This window comes from Hippopotamus amphibius, chromosome 3 (assembly GCF_030028045.1).
Source record: "Hippopotamus amphibius kiboko isolate mHipAmp2 chromosome 3, mHipAmp2.hap2, whole genome shotgun sequence".
NCBI classification, from domain to species: Eukaryota; Metazoa; Chordata; class Mammalia; order Artiodactyla; family Hippopotamidae; genus Hippopotamus; species Hippopotamus amphibius.
In genome coordinates, this window is record NC_080188.1 from 173,430,124 (window position 1) to 173,447,974 (window position 17,851).

Sequence of the window (17,851 nt, forward strand, 5' to 3'; positions counted from 1 at the left end):
TGTTTGACCGTCTTTATTTTGCTTCATAATGTTTCTCTGTGTTGTTGTTTTTTTAAGAATTTTTTTTGTTTTTGATGTGGGCCATTTTTAAAGTCTTTATTGAATTTGTTACAATATTGCTTCTGATTTATGTTTTGGTTTTTTGGCTGCAAGGCATGTGGGATCTTAGCTTCGTGACCAGGGATTGAACCCACACCCCGCTACATTGGAAGGCAAAGTCTTAACCACTGGACCATCAGTCCTAGTTTCTTGGTGTTCTGTTCATTTTATGGTATATGCGATGTTGCATTCTACTGATTGCATATTATGCCATTTCATGGATGTATTCTAATTTACTTTAACCACACCCATATTAATGGATTTTTATTTTCAGTCTTTTGCTCTAACAAACAAAGCTTATGTATAAATCATTTCATACATGTGCAACTACATCTGTAGAATAAATTCACAACAGTGGAATTGACAATACCCAGCTCAATGATTTTGTTTTAATATTCTATAATTCAGTCTGAAGACTAATTTAGACTGGCAACCTCCTTAATCTCCATAAAAATTGCTAAAGTTTCTGGTAACTGTGTCTTATGCCTTCCTAAACTGCAAAATCCTTGAAAATACAGACTGTCTCCCATTCAAACACCATATCTCAGTGACTTAGAGAGAAACAATGTTTAATAAGTATTTGTCAATCACTAAATAGGATGTTGTATCTTTAGGTTTCCTCTTTATCTTCTGGCTTATGAAAGTCACTCATCTCATAAGAAAAGATCTGCATATGGAATTAACTGAATAACTACTTACAGATCAAAATTGGAGGCAAATTTCAAATGTTTTCCAGGTCCTACATTTTATGGGCACATTTGTGGTAAAGAGGTGAAAGAGGGAAGTGAAACAGGAGGAAAACTAGTGACGAGTTGGCATAGAAGTCCAGCTCCTGGTGAAGTGTGTTAAATTAATTAAACAAGGAGGCCATTACACTAAGGTAGCTCCTAATGCCCCAATGTCCTGTGGAAGCAAACCAAAATCTAAGCCTGTCGATGTCTCAAGGTTATGAAATTGAAACCAAAGGGCAACCAATCATGAACAACCAACTAGGCTTTAAGCTGTAACCAACCAATAATTTCCTTACTTTGCTTCTGCTTTTTCTCCATAATCAAGTGTCTCCCAGCTCTTGTTGGTGGAGCACTCGTAACCATTTCTGGTTTGACACTACCCGATTCAAATTGATTTTTGCTCAAATAAACTCTTAAAATTTTTAATATGCCTCAATTTATCAGTTAAGAGTTCAATATGATTTCCTTATTTTCTGGGATATTTTTGACAAATTATAATCCTATATATTACATTTGAAAACTATAGAGAAGAATTGAAAAAACAACCTTATGCCCTCTGCCCAGCGTTATCAAATCATAACACTTTGCTTCATCCGCATCTGGAGTTTAAATCACTAGAGATTCAATGAATGTCCCCTATACGTGTCCCTTCAACATCATTCTCCTTCCTTCCTCCCTATTGGTAACAACTATTCTGAATTTTAAAATTATTATTTCTATACATTTGGATATAATTATAACTATAGGTGTTATACTGTAAGTGCAAGCCACTTCTCAGATGAATCAATTGTGAGCAACTAAGTGCCAAGAATATTTTAAATTTTTCAAAAAGAAAAGATTCACGAGAACATCAGTTTAAAGGTTTCCTCTTGGTTGAACTGTTTTAAACTTTTTAAAAAGTAAGGGAAAAAAAAGAAGAGAGGAAAGAAGAACAAAAGAGAGCAGACAGGAAAGGAGAAGAGGGGGTGGGGGAGGAAGAGAGAGAAAGGGGAAAGAGAGAGAGAGAAAGGGAGGGAGGGAGGAGGGGAAGGAAAACCTGTTAAGGGTTGTGGATTATTAGGGTGGTCACAGGGCTATACGAAGGCACATTACCCTGCAATATGCTTTTCAGTTCCTCTTCCTCATCCTCCAAGACCCTCTTGTCTACTCTTCTCTAGAGAAGAGGGAACTGATGCCTGAGATTTATTCAAGTGGAGAGGGAACAATTCCATGCTTAAAACAGATGAAAAAGAAGATCTCGTCATGACTCATGTCTTAGGGATTTGTTCTCCTGTGGTGTGTGGCAAGTGTCACTGGAGCTGTTACACACACTTGCACCCTTCAAGAGGACATGGGGTGGGGGCAGGGCGAGGATTAGGTGACAAGGGGACAGACTAGAGGGTGAGACCAGATGGTGGGAAATTATGACTCCTGGAAGGTATTATCTTCTTTTCTTCTTCCTATTTTTCTCTTCCTCTTAAAACATTTTGGGTTTATTTAAGGAATTATTATCCTTTGGGGACCAACTTGGGAAAACAAAGTCAGAAATTATAAGATGTGTTTTGACTGAGCAATTCTGTTGACAAGCTGGGGAGTTGAGAGAGGGATTCCATGCAGTGTTGAGAATCTTTGCAAACTTAACATGTACAACCACAGGAAAATCTCATTAATTTGGACCTCACTAATTCCTAATTACGATATACTGAAAAAAGAAAAAATGTATTATCCAATCTGGGAATACTTTGCTTGAATTTATGAAGCAAACTAATAAGGGAAATGAGATGGTACAATGGATACTTTTGTATTTCAAATATAATTCAGAAAAACTCATTTACATGCAAACAATTGCCATATTATGTGCAAAAAAAAAATCTCTCCATGAAATCTGGTTCTCAAAAGACCACTTAGTTATAATGTAAGTCAAAACGTCAATTTTCCTATTTTAAATAGGAAAGTCACAAGATATAATAAAACATTCTCTAGAGAAGCTGGGATGAAGTGAGAGAGTAGCACTGACATTTATACACTACCAAATGTAAAATAGATAGCTAGTGGGAAGCTGCTGCATAACACAGGGAGATCAACTCGATGATGGGTGATGACTTAAAGGGCTAGGATAGGGAAGGTGGGAAGGAGTCATGGAAGGGACGGGATACGTGGATATATGTATAAATACAACTGATTCACTTTGTTGTAGAGCAAAAACTGGCACAACAGTGTAAAGCATTTATATTCCAATAAAGAACTTGAAAAAAAATCAACCTTACATAGGCTTTTTGGAAAAATCCAAAGGTTTGTCATGAGAAATGGCTCTGTGGAGGTGGGAGCTATTCTCTTCTTCAAGTTCTTTGGTTTCACATAGCAACCTCGTTCTGAGCAACCGGTGAAATGAGTCATGCATTGAGGAGGTCTGGGGATGAAGGTAAGACATCATTCCTACCCCCAGGACTCTTACAGTTTGGTGTAAGAATGACAGAAAAGAGGAAGAAGAGAGGAAAACGAAGAAGAGGAAGAGCAGGGATGAGAAAAGCACAAAGTGCTCTCAGTGGAAATCCAAGGGGAGCTCTTCCCACACCCTCGGCTCAGGGTCCCTAGATACGAGCAAGGCACTGACTGGGCGGTTGGCTGTCTCCTGTCTGTCCCAGCTGCCAGATTCCACTGTTCAGTCACCTTGACTGGCAGGGATTTATCTGACACCCCAGAAGCCCTTTGGTTTGGCAGCCCTCTTTCTGTAGGGATATGTCTCTGCCAATGCCACTATCATAGTAAAGCTCAAAATCCCTGGATGAGTAGGTGAAGGAGGAAGACGCCATTACAACAAAGCCCCAGAAAGTCCATTTGGGAATTTCAAATCCTTAGGTCATGTTTCCTGCAGCCAGCATGCCCTTGAAACATTTAGAAATACTATTGTATGTTCATCCTTACTCCCTTCGCAGTCTCATAACCAGAGCCTTTAGAAATTGCTTCTTTAGTTGGAGGTGTTCCAATAGGAAGCACTGAATGGCCATTAATTGTCTTTCCAGCCCCATTTGTAAAAGGCACAGAAAAAAACAAGTGACCTAAACACATCTATCTACACACATACACACACACACACTAACAAGCAAAGTATAGAACTTACAGAACAGTATTTTTCTTTCTCATAGATAGCTGGTGCTATCTTTTCAGAGATGTAGGAAATTTCCAAAGGTAAGATTTGTACTAAGTGAATTATAATTCCATTTTTACAAAATTCAGAACTATGTGCTAGAAACTGTACAAGACATTGCAAAAGTGTTATTTTGAATTTTTATAACAACACTTCAAGATAGATAATATCCTCCTCACCCTTGCTGATGAGCAGACAGAGGGGCCAGGGGTAAGTCATGTGGTATTTGAACCCAGGAGTACCTCACTCTTCCTTTTATGACAGTTGCCACTTTGAGTTGTTTTCCTTCAAAACCCCAGACTATCTAAGTCCTTGGAAATTCTTCCTGTAATGAAAAGTGTCTTCTAGGAGTCAGGTGTCATTTTCAGGAATAAAAAACAGTAGAACCCCTAGAGACAGGCACATAAATTTTATAGGAACCTAAAAAGTATACTTGATTGTTCTTTAAAAACAAACTCACAATAAGGAAAAGCAGCAGGGCAGGAATAAAGACACAGACATAGAGAACAGACTTGAAGACACAGTGGGGGAAGGGGAAGCTGGGAAGAAGTGCAAGAGTAGCATTGATATATACACAACTAAATGTAAAATGGATAGCTAGTAGGCAGCTGCTGCATAGCACAGGGAGATCAGTTTGGTGCTTTGTGATGACCTAAAGAGGTGGGATAGGGAGGGTGGGAGGGAGGCTCAAAAGGGAGGGGATATGGGGATATATGTATATATACAGCTGATTCACTTTGTTGTACAACAGAAACTAACACAACATATAAAGGAATTATAATCTAATAAAGATGTGAAAAAAGAAAAACAAACAAACAAAAAAGGAAAAGCAGTATTATAGAGAAATATCTCTCTCAATCATTTTTGTTAGACTTCATGGAGAGACAAGGGAAGTGTGGGAATGAGGAGGTTCTCATGGTTGGGGCAAGTGACTTCTTTTCTATTTGATGGGCAAAACTAACTGATTCAGGGGAAATCACTGAACTTGGAGTCAGAAAATGTGATTGTACTGCTTTCTCCATTTCTTTCTTGAAAGCTGTGCAACCTTGGACAGATCATCCAACAACATCTAATTTGTCAGTAAAGATAATAAAATCTTCCTCTCCTAGTTTATGAGCTTGTGAGAAGATTCAAATGAAATTATAAATATCTAAAATATATATACATATTATTTATATACAACTTTGAAGGCAATAAAGTGTTATCCAAATGTAAGATATCATTTTTATTACAAAGAATGAAGTCACTGGAAGCAGACTAGAGAAAATGATGCAATTTAATCCATTGCTCTGTAGTCCTGCCAGATACCAGGTATTTGAAGTATGGGAGATAGCAGAGGTTTACATGAAATAGGAGATTCTCATTTACTAAACAAATGAGCCGGACTCCAAATAGGTGTGCTTGTACTTAAAATATTTATGTTGTCCCTTTTTAATTTTATAATAGCAGTGTTTCACAAAGCATTACAGTGGAATTACCTGGGGTGCTTGTTAAAAAAAGCATACCCCAAAGCATTGCCAGCCTCTCCAAAGGAGGGAACCCAAGTCTGCTCCCTTTACGAACTGCCCAAGTGATTCTGAAGGACATGAAAACTTAAGATTGAGTACAATATGGAACATCATTCAAGATAAGTCAATGTAAGTTATAAGGCTTTTACTCAAGGAAAACTTTCATTTAATACAACTGCTTTGGTGTATAAGGCATTTCTCCTTCTTTGTGAGGACAAGCTTAGATTTCCCACCCCCAAGAGACATTGAGTACCACAAAACAGCAGACATTATGGGATCATCTATGGTGGGTACCTAATCTCATCCCTGAGGACCTGGGAACTCAAGGGCAGTAATTTCATCATCATTTCCTTTGCTTCCAATGACTGCTTTTTCTTGTTTTTCTGTTTTAGTAAAGTTTCGATTCTCTAAAGGCAAAGCATCCCATGTAAGCTTCTTTTGTAAGCAATCCTTCTTAAGTTCATAATATCTATGAAAGAGCTGAGAGAGCACAGGTAATAGCCTGGTTAGGTACTGTATGATAACTAATGCTAACTATTGGATTAACCCTTGGTTTTCTTTTGGCATAAGGAATGTTGATTTGGGGTTTCAGGAAATGCTAATTATGTTTTAAACTTTTGAACTTCTGACCTTCAGGTTTTTTCAGGAACAAACTACTCTTTCAAGGTAAGAATGAAGTTCATTTTGTGAGTTACCACAATTCTTCCTCTACATTGTTAGAAGCAGCTAATTTAATTACTTCACTTTCTTTTTACACAGAAATATGACACGTCTCAAGAGTGCTGCTAAAGTAATTGTGCCCCTTACATAATATTGCAAACTGTGACCCACCACTCCACTGTTTACTTGTATCCCCAAATCATAGAGAGCATGGGATGTCATCACAGATGAGAAAGGGCAGACAGAGGTGAGGGGAAGCAACCTGTCTCCAGTAGGAATGATAACTGATCATGAAAGGTTACTACGCATCAACCACAAAGTTAAGCTTTATCCACATGTTTCTCATCTGATACTCACACTAACCTTGTGAATTAAGTGTTATACCTATTTTACACTCAAGGAAATGGAGGCAAAGAACAGTAAAACAGCCTAAAGTTATGCAGAGATCACAAATAAAAACTCAGCTTTTTTTAAAAACACATTTTTTTATCCCAAGATCTACAGTGTTTCTTAGATATTATCATCCTCACTATCATGCCTGGATAACCTATTTTCCAAAACTGGGGATTTAGTGACTAGATCAGAGTCATCATAAATGCAGTGATACAAATGATAACGTTGGTGTTTGACTTAAGAAGAAAATAAATTCTGCATTTTCTCTCTGAGGTGGGCAACTTGAAATTGACAAGGATATAATTATACACAGCAGTAGGAAGCAGCAGCAATGTGCCAAGTTTGAGGAGAAAATATATATTTACTTCCAAAGTAGAAAATGATGCCACAGCAATTTCTTTGCTTACTCAACCAGCATTCATGAGACACCTACAATTTGCCCAGCACTGGAAAAGGAACTAGGAATATAAACATGAATAAAATGCTATGGAATAGAGGTATATAAATAACAATGACTCCCCCGAAGGATAGTTGAGAAAGGGAAGGTTTTAATAAAAGAGAAGATATGGTTTTCCAGTTTGGAAATAGTCAAGTCTCTGCTGTTTTCATGAAGAAAAGTGAACTGCTCTTCTCTGGATGTCCCATCTGGAAAGCAGAGGTGGGAGAACCCCAATCACTGGAAGACCTGCACTCTGGCCTCACAAACCCTACATCCATCAACTGTGCCCATCGGATACCTTGCTGGGTAGACACTGAAGTGAGGGTAGAAGGGTTTCTGGAGCAGTTCATTTCTCAAGTGGAAAAAATGGATTGTAAACATCCCAAGCCTTTCCCCCTTTAACTGCTTATAGAGAAAGAGAAGACTTCATCATAGGAAGTTGTGTTAAAGGGACTGATGGAAAGGGTCTAGACCATCTGGCACTCCATGAACATGAGCAGAAGCTTTTTCTCCAGCTACTGTAATTCCAGCTAAATCTTCATAACAGACTGTGAGAAATGGGATAGAAAGTCTGGAAAGGCTAGGGGATGGGAGAACCAGACAAGGTGTTTACTGGCTTTCTCCTTTCCGCTCTATCCAGTCTTCCCAGCACCCTCCCACTCATGGTGGGCCCCCTCCTGCACAGTGTTCTCATTGGGTTCAACATCCTTAGAGGGGTGGGCCATGCCCTACGGGATCTTGTCCACCTGCCTCTTCCCTATCTCATCCTTCTAGCTCCCATCTCCCCTCTGCCTCACCACTGCAATACCCTGCTTTCAGACACATAGAACTTCTTACTATTCCTTATCCTCTAGAATTTCCCCCTTGATCATAGTTTAAGACCCAGAGGAAAAGCTTCCTGGTCCGTTGATCATTCTCCAACTCCCCAAAGCCCCTGAGCAGAAGAATTAGTTGCTTCTTCTCAGGTGTTCTCATAGCATTATTGTTCCCATGTTGCATTGTTATAGATGTTCATTTTCTTGGCCATATTATAGGTCTTGTAAACTGAGGGACTCTCATTTTTTCCTTTTCATATTCCCAGTATTTAGCACAGTTTCAGGGCACATAGTAAGCCCCAATAAGTGTTTGTTGAGTGACTGACTGAATGAATACGGTCATGCTACTCCCACCCCTCCACCCCGAATCACTCTTAGAGTATTTGTTCCTGACCCTCCTGCTTTAACACACATCCTTGCTGATAATACAGCACAATTAGCCTGTGAGGAAAAAGGAGCACTCTGAGAATGATTTTCAGATGAAACATGGTACATCTCTAGAGTTCATTTCTTGGTGACTCTGTGGGAGCAGCCTTTCAAGGTTTTTGTTTATTAGTTTAATAAAGCAACCAAGCTCCCAGGCTTTCTGATATCCCCCCCCCCATTTGAAGAAGAAATAACTTACTAACCACAAGGTCTTCTCCATGCACATCTTGTATAGCCTTTTCTTTCTCTTTTTCATTTCACAAATATTTGTTGAACACTTACTACATGCCAGATACCGTTCTAGAATCTGGGGATATTAGTGAACAAAACAGACAACAATCCCTCATTGACCTTTTATTCTAGTGGTGGGAAGATACTTGTTAATAAATAAGATAAATAAGTAAATATGTAATATGTATGGTCATGATAAGTCCTAAGGAGAAAAAAAATAAAGGAGGGAAGGGAGACAAAATTTTAGGGGAGTTAAAATTTTACTAGAATAGTCAAAGGAGGCCTTCCTGATATTTGAGTAAAATTCTGAAGGAAGCAAAGGAGCAAGATATGAAGATACCCAGGAGAAGAGCATTCTAGGAAGAGGGAACCACAGGGCAATGGTCCTGAGGTGGAAGTGTGTCTGGCATATTTAAGAAACAGCCACAAGCCACTGTGGCAAGATTAGATGAGCCACGGAAGGCGTGTGGGAGAGGAAGTCGGGAAAGTAAACGTGATTGAAGGAGGCCATGGAACTGAGAACCCAGGTTTGGGAAGGACCATATGTATGGATGTTGAAATCAGTAAGACTTATGCCAGGAGGACTAGATAAAGTGACCATGAGCCAGGAGCTAAAGTGGTTAAGAAATCAGGGGAGGGTGTGACCTGAGGGTCAGAAGATGACAGCCACAGGGAGGGTGGTAAGTGCTTTCTTCTGTTGGCATTAAATTCAAACGTGGGTGATTTCAGGGAGGAGGCAGGGAGAAGAGTTTGGGAGTGGCACTGAGGAGACAGGAGGACATCTGCTCCTCTCCCAGGCCCAGGGGCAGGAGGGTGTGAGAGGGAAAGTAGGGACCCATGGATCCTGTAGGGAGGCAGAGTCCTTAGGGCTTCAAATAAGGATGAAAACAAACAGAAAGCCCAGAGATGCAGTGGATCTTGCTCATGATTGAATATCAGAGGGTCCAGGAAGAGGCTTTCGGGGAATTAGAAAGAGAGGGAAATGGAGGCAGGAAAGGTAACTTTTCTTACTGCCTTTAGTCATTCTTTCCCTGTTTTCAGTTTTATTTTCATCTTTTCTAAGTTATCTTCCTATTTTTTATTAGTGGTAATTTTCTCTTTCAATTTCCTTTTTGTATCATCATTCTTTATGTCTCTGAGTCTTCCTTCTTTATCATATTTTAAACTTTCCTTTGAATACCAGTCATATTTTTTCTTCTTGATTTTCAGTCCTTCTCTCTAGGAATGATCCATGTGGTTGTTTGCTCTAAGGATGCCTTGAAAGCCTCTGAAATTACTCCAGGGAATATGTTGCTGGTTCAGACTTGTTCAGCAGTCTTACATTCTCAGTACATAAAAGTGACCCTTTCCTTACCTGGACTTGGACAGGTTCCATCCAGTGCTCCAGAGTGTCAGCAGTGATGTTCTCAGGAAGGATTACGGGATCGCTAGGGGGGATTATACACGATGGGGAACACACTGCACCTGAAGGAACAAATATTTAGAACAGAGACTTAGACTTCCCACATCTCAGTCTTTTACATCCTGGAATCGTTAGCTTTGATTTTTCAAGAGGGATTGCTTTTTACCTTGTAGGTTACCTCATTAACACGGCCATAGACAGGGCGGATGCTCATCTACTGTGTACCTGCGGGGACATTCCTACACTAACTAGTAAAGAGGCACTGTCCCAGGTTAACTCCCTTTCCCCAAGGGCCCTTCCTCTTTCTGGTCCAATATACCCCCTCCTCTAGAATCCCTGAATCTCTGTATGATCCAACAATAAAAGATTTAATTCCTGATCTCACAGACCTCCAAGAGCCCACTCCAGGACTCTGGCCAGCCACCTATCCTGATTGATTGATGCCTTTTAAGTACTTTTAATACCATTTCTGCTTATATGATTTCCAGGAAGCTTATAATTGCAGCATCTACTACCTAAGAACTTTACCAGCTGGGGAAAAGATGGCCCAGATATCATGAAGGTGGATTTATAATGCCTGCTACACTGAAGATCATCATACTGGCAGACAAGAAACCTATGTGATTAAAAGAGGAAACAAGGGGACATCAGAAGCAGAGATTTTGGTCATGTGTTGGCCTTTCAAAGGAAAATCTTGCTCTATTTCTTTGTATATAGTGTCTTAAGTATCTTTTAAAATTCTATTCAGGGACTTCCCTGGTATCACAGTGGTTAAGAATCTGCCTGCCAATGCAGGGAACACAAGTTTGATCCCTGGGCTGGGAGGATCCCACATGCTGCAGAGCAACTAAGCCCATGCGCCACAACTACTCAGCCCGTGCTCTAGAGCCCGCAAGCCACAACTACTGCGCCCATGTGCCACAATTACTGAAGTCCGTGCGCCTAGAGCCCATGCTCCGCAACAAGAGAAGCCACCTCAATGAGAAGCCCATGCACTGCAACGAAGAGGAGCCCCTGCTGGCCATAACTAGAGAAAGCCTGTGCACAGCAACAAAGACCCAATACAGCCAATAACTAACTAACTAACTAAATAAATAAAAATTATAAAAATAAATAAATAAATAAATAAAATAAATAAAATTCTATTCAAAGAAGACATACTCTCAGTGTTCTCCATTTCCTCATCTAAAGATTTGATCATCCTCAAGTTTCTTTTCAGCTCACACTTACCTCTATTTCTGTTTTTCCCTGACTTGTATAATAACTGAAAGAGTTATGAGACTCTTAAGAACTCTGTATACATAAATGTATGACATATTAATGTAAAAATTAGAGGGTGGGTGTTAAGAACTTTCTCATAAGACACCATGCAAGAGTCATGGTCTCAGCATTCCACCATTCCTTGCCCAACCACAAGATTTCTCAGTGCAAAGAGCAACTTGAAGATGGTAAAGAACATTCTCAGAAACTAACAAGCTTTCTCATTAACTCAAATCATACCTACTGGCATTACACATGTTAGAATAACTGGGAAAATTACTCCTTGCTTGTGCAATTCAAAACTTAGGGTTAATCTCACAAGGTTTTCCACAAACTGCATCTCTTTTCTATGATGCTTAAGTCCAGACAGCAAATTTGAGTCAACCTGACCTTAACTTAGCCCAGGTCACAGAGACTTTTAATTTCAATGACTGCATGAAGAAGGTGCCCCTAGGTTCTGGAGTCTGACCGCCTGTACAGAAAGAAGGGCTTCTGAGCCAGGCAAGCAAAAGTACTCTCAAATCATCCCTTTCAGGAATTCTCTGTCCAGTAACAAAAGCAGAGAGAATGGAGGAGGTGCCCAGTACAGGAGTGCTGTGCAGCTACACATTTCCATCTTTCCTCCGGGAACTACAGTTTCTGCCACAAATCACTCCACTTTCAGCCTGCAGCGAATGGAGTGGGTGACGTGACCAGACACTATGCAAATGGCTCAGTGGCGGCACCAACATCACACATGTGTGGAGGAGTAAAAAAAACCAAATTTGTCATAAATTTCATTTTTACCAAAGCAGCAAGAGTCAACTTGAATTTCTATCCACTCCTCAGGGAGAAAAATGGATCTGACTCAAGATCCATCCAGGCCTAATAAAAGGATGACTTGTCCTTTTAAGTCAGCATCCCTTCCCAAACATACCAATCCCATATCCCTGTTCACACTTGTACTCCACGAAATTCAGCTCCGAGGTGGGTGGCGGGCACTCCCCTTGCAGATTCTCACATAACTTGAACTCCTTGGTCCACAGTCCCTCCTTTGTGCAGAGGATGGGGTGCTAGAACATCAAAAGTCAAAAACACTACCTTATTGTTTTGCTAACTACTTTCACAGTGGGAGGAAAAGTGATCTGATTAGACAGTAGTGTTCTCCAACTTCTAGAACCTGGACTAAAAGACGCTGTTGAGATAATAAATCATGTTGTTACTTACCACCCAACTGGCCCACTCCCCCACCCCCACCAAAAAAAAAGTCAAGGCAAGTTTTTGCTGTGTTGATGTGAAGGCATCATGAACAATTTTGTCATTAATAAAATTCATCACCAATGTGTTTTCCTTTGGATGTAAGGATATGGTGAGCTATCAACTGCAGCCCATGTATTCTGAGATGGTTTCGGAAATTTTTTCCTAGATGGTGTTGTTTTGCATTGATCCATTCATACTATCTCACAAATGCTGCTTGTGGCAAGTGTCAGATTTTTTTCAAGATGAGTTTGAGCCAGCAAAACTAATTCATAATTTTTCTGAAAGTGCTTTTTGCGTTTCTGCTTGAATGGACACATCAGAGTTGCTTTTGATCCCACCCGAAGTTCTATTCCCTTTCTCCACACGTGTGCTGGTTTGTGTAACTCCTGGCTTCGCACTCCCAGCAATCACAAAGTATATTATATGCGGAACAGAACACAGAGAATAGCACTAACTCACAAAACCCAAGAAAGTAAGATTTTAGAATTATAGATAACTCTCCCTTCATCTGGCCAACTCCTTGACTCCTTAAACAATCAGTGCAAACAGATGTGTTTGATTTCTCAGGGGTCTCATTTCATGGAGTATTCTTTTCACATTTGTCCTGCAGTGTGGAGTATTGGACACTGAGATAAAGGCATGTGGCAGGAGAGCAGTCAAGGTCATTGATCTTTGCCTAGGAAGTCTGCTTAACTTCCTGTCTCGTGTATGTGGGTGGTACTTGAAAAGGTTCTAAAATAAAATTGATTTTAGTCACATAACCATGATAAGACTGTGGTTTCTGTTTGAAACCTCTCGCGCCAAAATCCTAGAGAGAATAATGGTCAAACAGCACTTTCAGCTTTGCCTTTGCTGAGGAATTTGTGTTTCTGTTCAGGATGCTGTTCTATTAAAAAGTATAATACCAGCATTTCTGGCCAAGTTAGGAGGAAATCACTTCGCCAAACCAGAATCCCAGAATTTTTGCAGTTTACCCAGGTACCCAACCCATCATGTTGTTCTTCTTATCCAAGAGGACGTTCTGAAGTCTGGAGAGAATATTCTAAAAACATGGTCTCTTCTGAATTCCCTACCGAATAATATCAACGACCCTGGTTAGAATTCCAACTTAGATTCATTTAGATCATTTCTACTCAACATTCTTGGATTGGTCACCAAGACTGGAGCACATCCTGATCCAAAATAAAGTTCAAGTCATCCTTACCCTTTCACTTTCCTGGTTACAGCTGAGCACACACTGGCTGTCGAGCTCAAAGCCGTTGGTGCACTCATACATGCCTTCAAAGACCGGAGAGGGGGGCTCACACACCACTGGGGCGCAGCTGCCTTGCTCCCAGATTCCACCCTCCAGGCACTGGATCTTCAGGAACTTGCTGATAAGACATAAAGCAAAATAGCCCATCAGAATCTCTCAAGGAGCTTATGGGAGAAGACGGGACCCTCAGTAACATGGGCTAGGGATTAGCAAATAGACAAGGGCAGTTGGCTTTTGTTAGACAGATGTCGTACCTCTCCAGTCTACTTTCTAAGTCATGGAAGTAAAAATCGTAATGTGCACTTAATAGCCGTGATCACGTTAGCTGTTGTATAGTAATATTTGGTATATTACTCTCCAGAGAGTTTTTATAACTATCAGTGCAGCATCTAGACTTTTTCAGTTGGGTTTTCAGTAAGCTCTTCGTCTTAGAGCACTCTCATGCCTAAGTGCACTTGGAAATACCAGATAGGATGGAGTACACAAAAGGTTATCACACACTCAGGGGACTATCTAGAAGTCATTTGGGGATCATCAGTGTTAATATGATAATGTAATCAATGAGGCTGCCAATATTTATTGGTTCTCCAAAGAGGGGAGAAGATACAGCAGTATGGGTCTTCTTAAAACAGAGGCTCTTATGCTGAACTTCAGAAGGGCAAGAGCCTTGCTGGAAATTACTATGGCCATTTTGTTTGCTTACAAGTCCATTTTTTTTTTTCTTGGAAAGCGTTCACAGCTTTCATCAGATTCTCAAAGTAGACGTGACTCAACAGTGTCTTGGAAGAATTGCCCTTCCTTCCCATGCACAGATATGGTCTCCAACCAGAGAGATTGCATTTGAGGTGGGCAGTAGTCAACAGAATTAGGTTTTGCTACTGTGAACTCCATCCCATTCTCCTTCGGACTCACTGCCAAACTGAAGGTGCTTTCCATTTTGCTGTTTTAATACATCCACTTCTGATTCAGAACATAAGATAAGTTTGTGATTCTAAAATAGAAATAATCCTTTGGCCACTGATTCAACTACATGGTGGCCTTAAATTGTTATTTTCCAGTATCACAATGCCCTTTTAAAATTTAAATATGCCCACCAACCACACATTTTTAATGGAATATCATGCTTTTGTACAATGACTCCTGTATAGCATTTATCACATTATTTTACAAACATGCACATGTCTGCCTTTCCCACTATGTTGGAAGCTGCCTGAAGGCAAGGATTGTGTTTTATTCTTGTTTTTAATTCCTAAGAACTAAAAAAAAAGTCTGTCATATTAGGCATTAATCAAATATTTGCCAAATTGAACTATTTAACCAAAATTCACAGTGTGGTAGGCACACTGCAAAGCACGTTACATATTTTAACAAACTGAATCATCAAAATATCCCTAATGAAGTAGTATTATCATTCCCATTTTATAAAGAAACATACTGAGATGTTAAATAATTTGACCAAGATCCTACAGCACAGAATGCAGTTGATTTCAAATAATTTAAATACATTTTAATAGTTTTAACAATATCCACTTAGATATTCATGGAGCATTTAATTTATTATTAAATAGTTATTTAGATTCATACCTTTATTCCCAGTAAAATTTTAAGATAGAAATCTGATTTTATGACTGGGATTCTTTAGCATCATAGTTTATGTGGATACATATCTACTATCTGTTAATAATTAATACTATTTTTGAGCTATATTTTTGGTGTTTGGCAAGACACCTACATACATTATTTCACTGAATACCCCAAAAAGTAGTTGAAGGTAAATATTACTATCCATGTTTCAGAGAAAGAAACTGAGCCTGAGAGATTTAAAGCTACTTCAAAGATCCACAGTAAAAGCTGAAGACAGGACTTGGACCCAGGTCATCCTGCTGCCGAAGCCTGTGATCTTTCCTGGGTCAGGTTCAAGGGCACCTCTCGTTATATAATCCATTTTGAATATCAACAACATCTCTATCCTATTGAATAGCCTTTTTCCTGGATGCCACATTTATAAGTGAGGCCAAAAAAAAGAAGATTCATTTGAAATTTTTGCACTGAGTAATACATTATATATAGAAAATTGCACAACTCAATATACAGTTCAAGGAATTTTTACATGTGAATACACCTGGGTGATCATCACTCAGATCAAGATACAGAGAATTTCCAACCCCCTAGATATCCCTCTTCCCAACTGATCCTCCCCTCACCCCTGCAACCCACACTCTTCTGACTTTCATCAGCATAGATTTATTTTGCCTCTTCTTGAAATTTATATAAATGAAATCACACACTATGTACTCTTTAGTATAAGGCTTCTTTCCTCAAAGGAAGATGATGCTTAAAAATGTTTTCTCAAATCTATTTTCAAACAAGTATATGTAGTGCTTTTTATTATAATGAAGCTGATTTTTGTCCCTCTCATAGACTGGATATTTTACTGTTTTTTCACACTGCAGAGTTTATATCCTCTCAGGGACTCTCTCCTTTATACCACCTCCCACAGATGAAATCCTTCCCCTACCTCTGCTGAACTGACATCCCCCAGCTGGAGAGAGCAGGCAATACCACTGACACAAGGGGAGAGGCAAGGCTGTAAACTTTGCATGTCAGCATGGTTATAAAGGAAAACCCTTGCTTGGCCAGGATGACAATATTTTGACTTCATGTATTTTTCTCTGAACTGGTTGGAACACTTCAACCATGGAAACAGTCCTCCCTTTCCTTGCCCAGAGTGGAGAGCCATTCAAGAATGCCGATTTCATATATTTCCTTGCCAGTTTAATAACCTCAGGGGTGAGGGTAGACAGATCAAACTTGGCTGGAGAAGAGTCAGCTGGGTTTTGTGGGTGGTACCCAGGCCATGTGACATGCCCTGTGCTGCAAACCACCAGTCATATGGGTGATAAGGGAGGGAGAAGGCTGTGAGGTGGCAAGAGACGGGCCCCTGGACCCCAAGAAGGCACTACAGGCTGGAGTGGGAAGAAGCCAGGAGAGAGTCCCTATTCCCTGAGAAATCCTGCTTCCTTCCTACAGGGGTTCCTATGCCCCCTCAACCTCACAGATTCTCCTCACAGCTTCAGCTCCCTTATACAGGGGCTGGTTTCTGCATGTCAGTCAATCAGATGACACAATTCAGGCCCCACCCTCAGACTTCTCACGAAGCATCTGATTGGCCAGTCTCATGGGCTCCATGTCAATGCCTGTCTATACCCACTTAGGAAATGACTCTTGAGATTCCCTGATTTGGAGCTTGGCACTTGAGTGCCATGGGCTGGTTCTGGCCATTTTGTTCAGAAAGGGACTGAGACTGCAGTAGGAATTCAGGATGTCCTGTACTCCCTCCAGCTCCAGGAAATTTGGTTTCCACATAGGGCCCCTGAAGGGGACTGAAGCTTATAGCAATGGCAGGACTTGAACCCCCAAAACTGCCTCTGCATTTCTTCTAGTTTGGTGATCTTGAGAAGTAACCTCTGACCCTTATAGAATCACTAATGAAAACATTGGTTTATTCAGAATGGCCCAATTGCTTCACATAAAGCATATGAATCACAAGCTAAGAGACACGTTTTACGTCATGAAGTGAATAGGTCTGCATTTCAAAGAGTGATGGCATTGGCTATTAGACAAAGCACGCAGGCAGGCCCTCACCAGGACAGAGATTCCAAGACTTTTTTGATAGTCCAGTTCAAGTGCCTTTCACTTGAAATATTCTATTTGCTGACAATCAGCTCCCTGTATTTTCTTTATCCCAGTGGAGTAAGAGAGGCTAAAATATCTCATTTTACAGGCAGGAAACTGCACATTAATAACTATGAGGTGACTTGCTCAGTACCACACAGCGAGCAAGTCACTGGCAAAAGCAAGAATAGAACTCAGAGTTCTGAAATCATAACATAACATCCTAACCATTAGAACAATGGTTTCCAAATGACATTTGTAGACCAGCCCCATCAAAATCATGTAGGAACTGTATGAAATACTAGATTGCCTAAATCTCCTGGAACTAGCCTCACACTCTATATTTTTAAATTTGTCAGCGGTCTTAATATGTAACCAGGTTGGCAAACTACTAAAATCTATGCTACTTTCCTATGTTAGTAAAAATGAACCACAGGTGTAGAAATCAGAGAGCAAAATCACCCACCTAACAACACTGGCCAAAAGCCTGGATGCTTAGCAAAGACCAAAGACGACAGTTACAGCCAGACAACTTACTCTGTAAATGGTACCATGAGGGGTTGGGGGTCGGGGAAGGTTTGTATTTATTTT

The 17,851-nt window shown here is 40.1% G+C and overlaps 1 protein-coding gene across 1 annotated transcript in view; it reads right to left on the reverse strand.

The window, feature by feature from the left end:
* Positions 1-17,851, reverse strand: part of PAPPA2 (pappalysin 2) — a 266,326-nt gene that overhangs the window by 43,928 nt on the left and 204,547 nt on the right. Inside the window, exons 17-19 of the mRNA XM_057730056.1 lie at positions 13,535-13,703; positions 12,008-12,143; positions 9,784-9,893 (exon numbers count right to left, since the gene is read on the reverse strand). Coding sequence (XP_057586039.1) covers positions 9,784-9,893; positions 12,008-12,143; positions 13,535-13,703 — 415 coding nt within the window. The remainder of the gene's footprint in view (positions 1-9,783; positions 9,894-12,007; positions 12,144-13,534; positions 13,704-17,851) is intronic.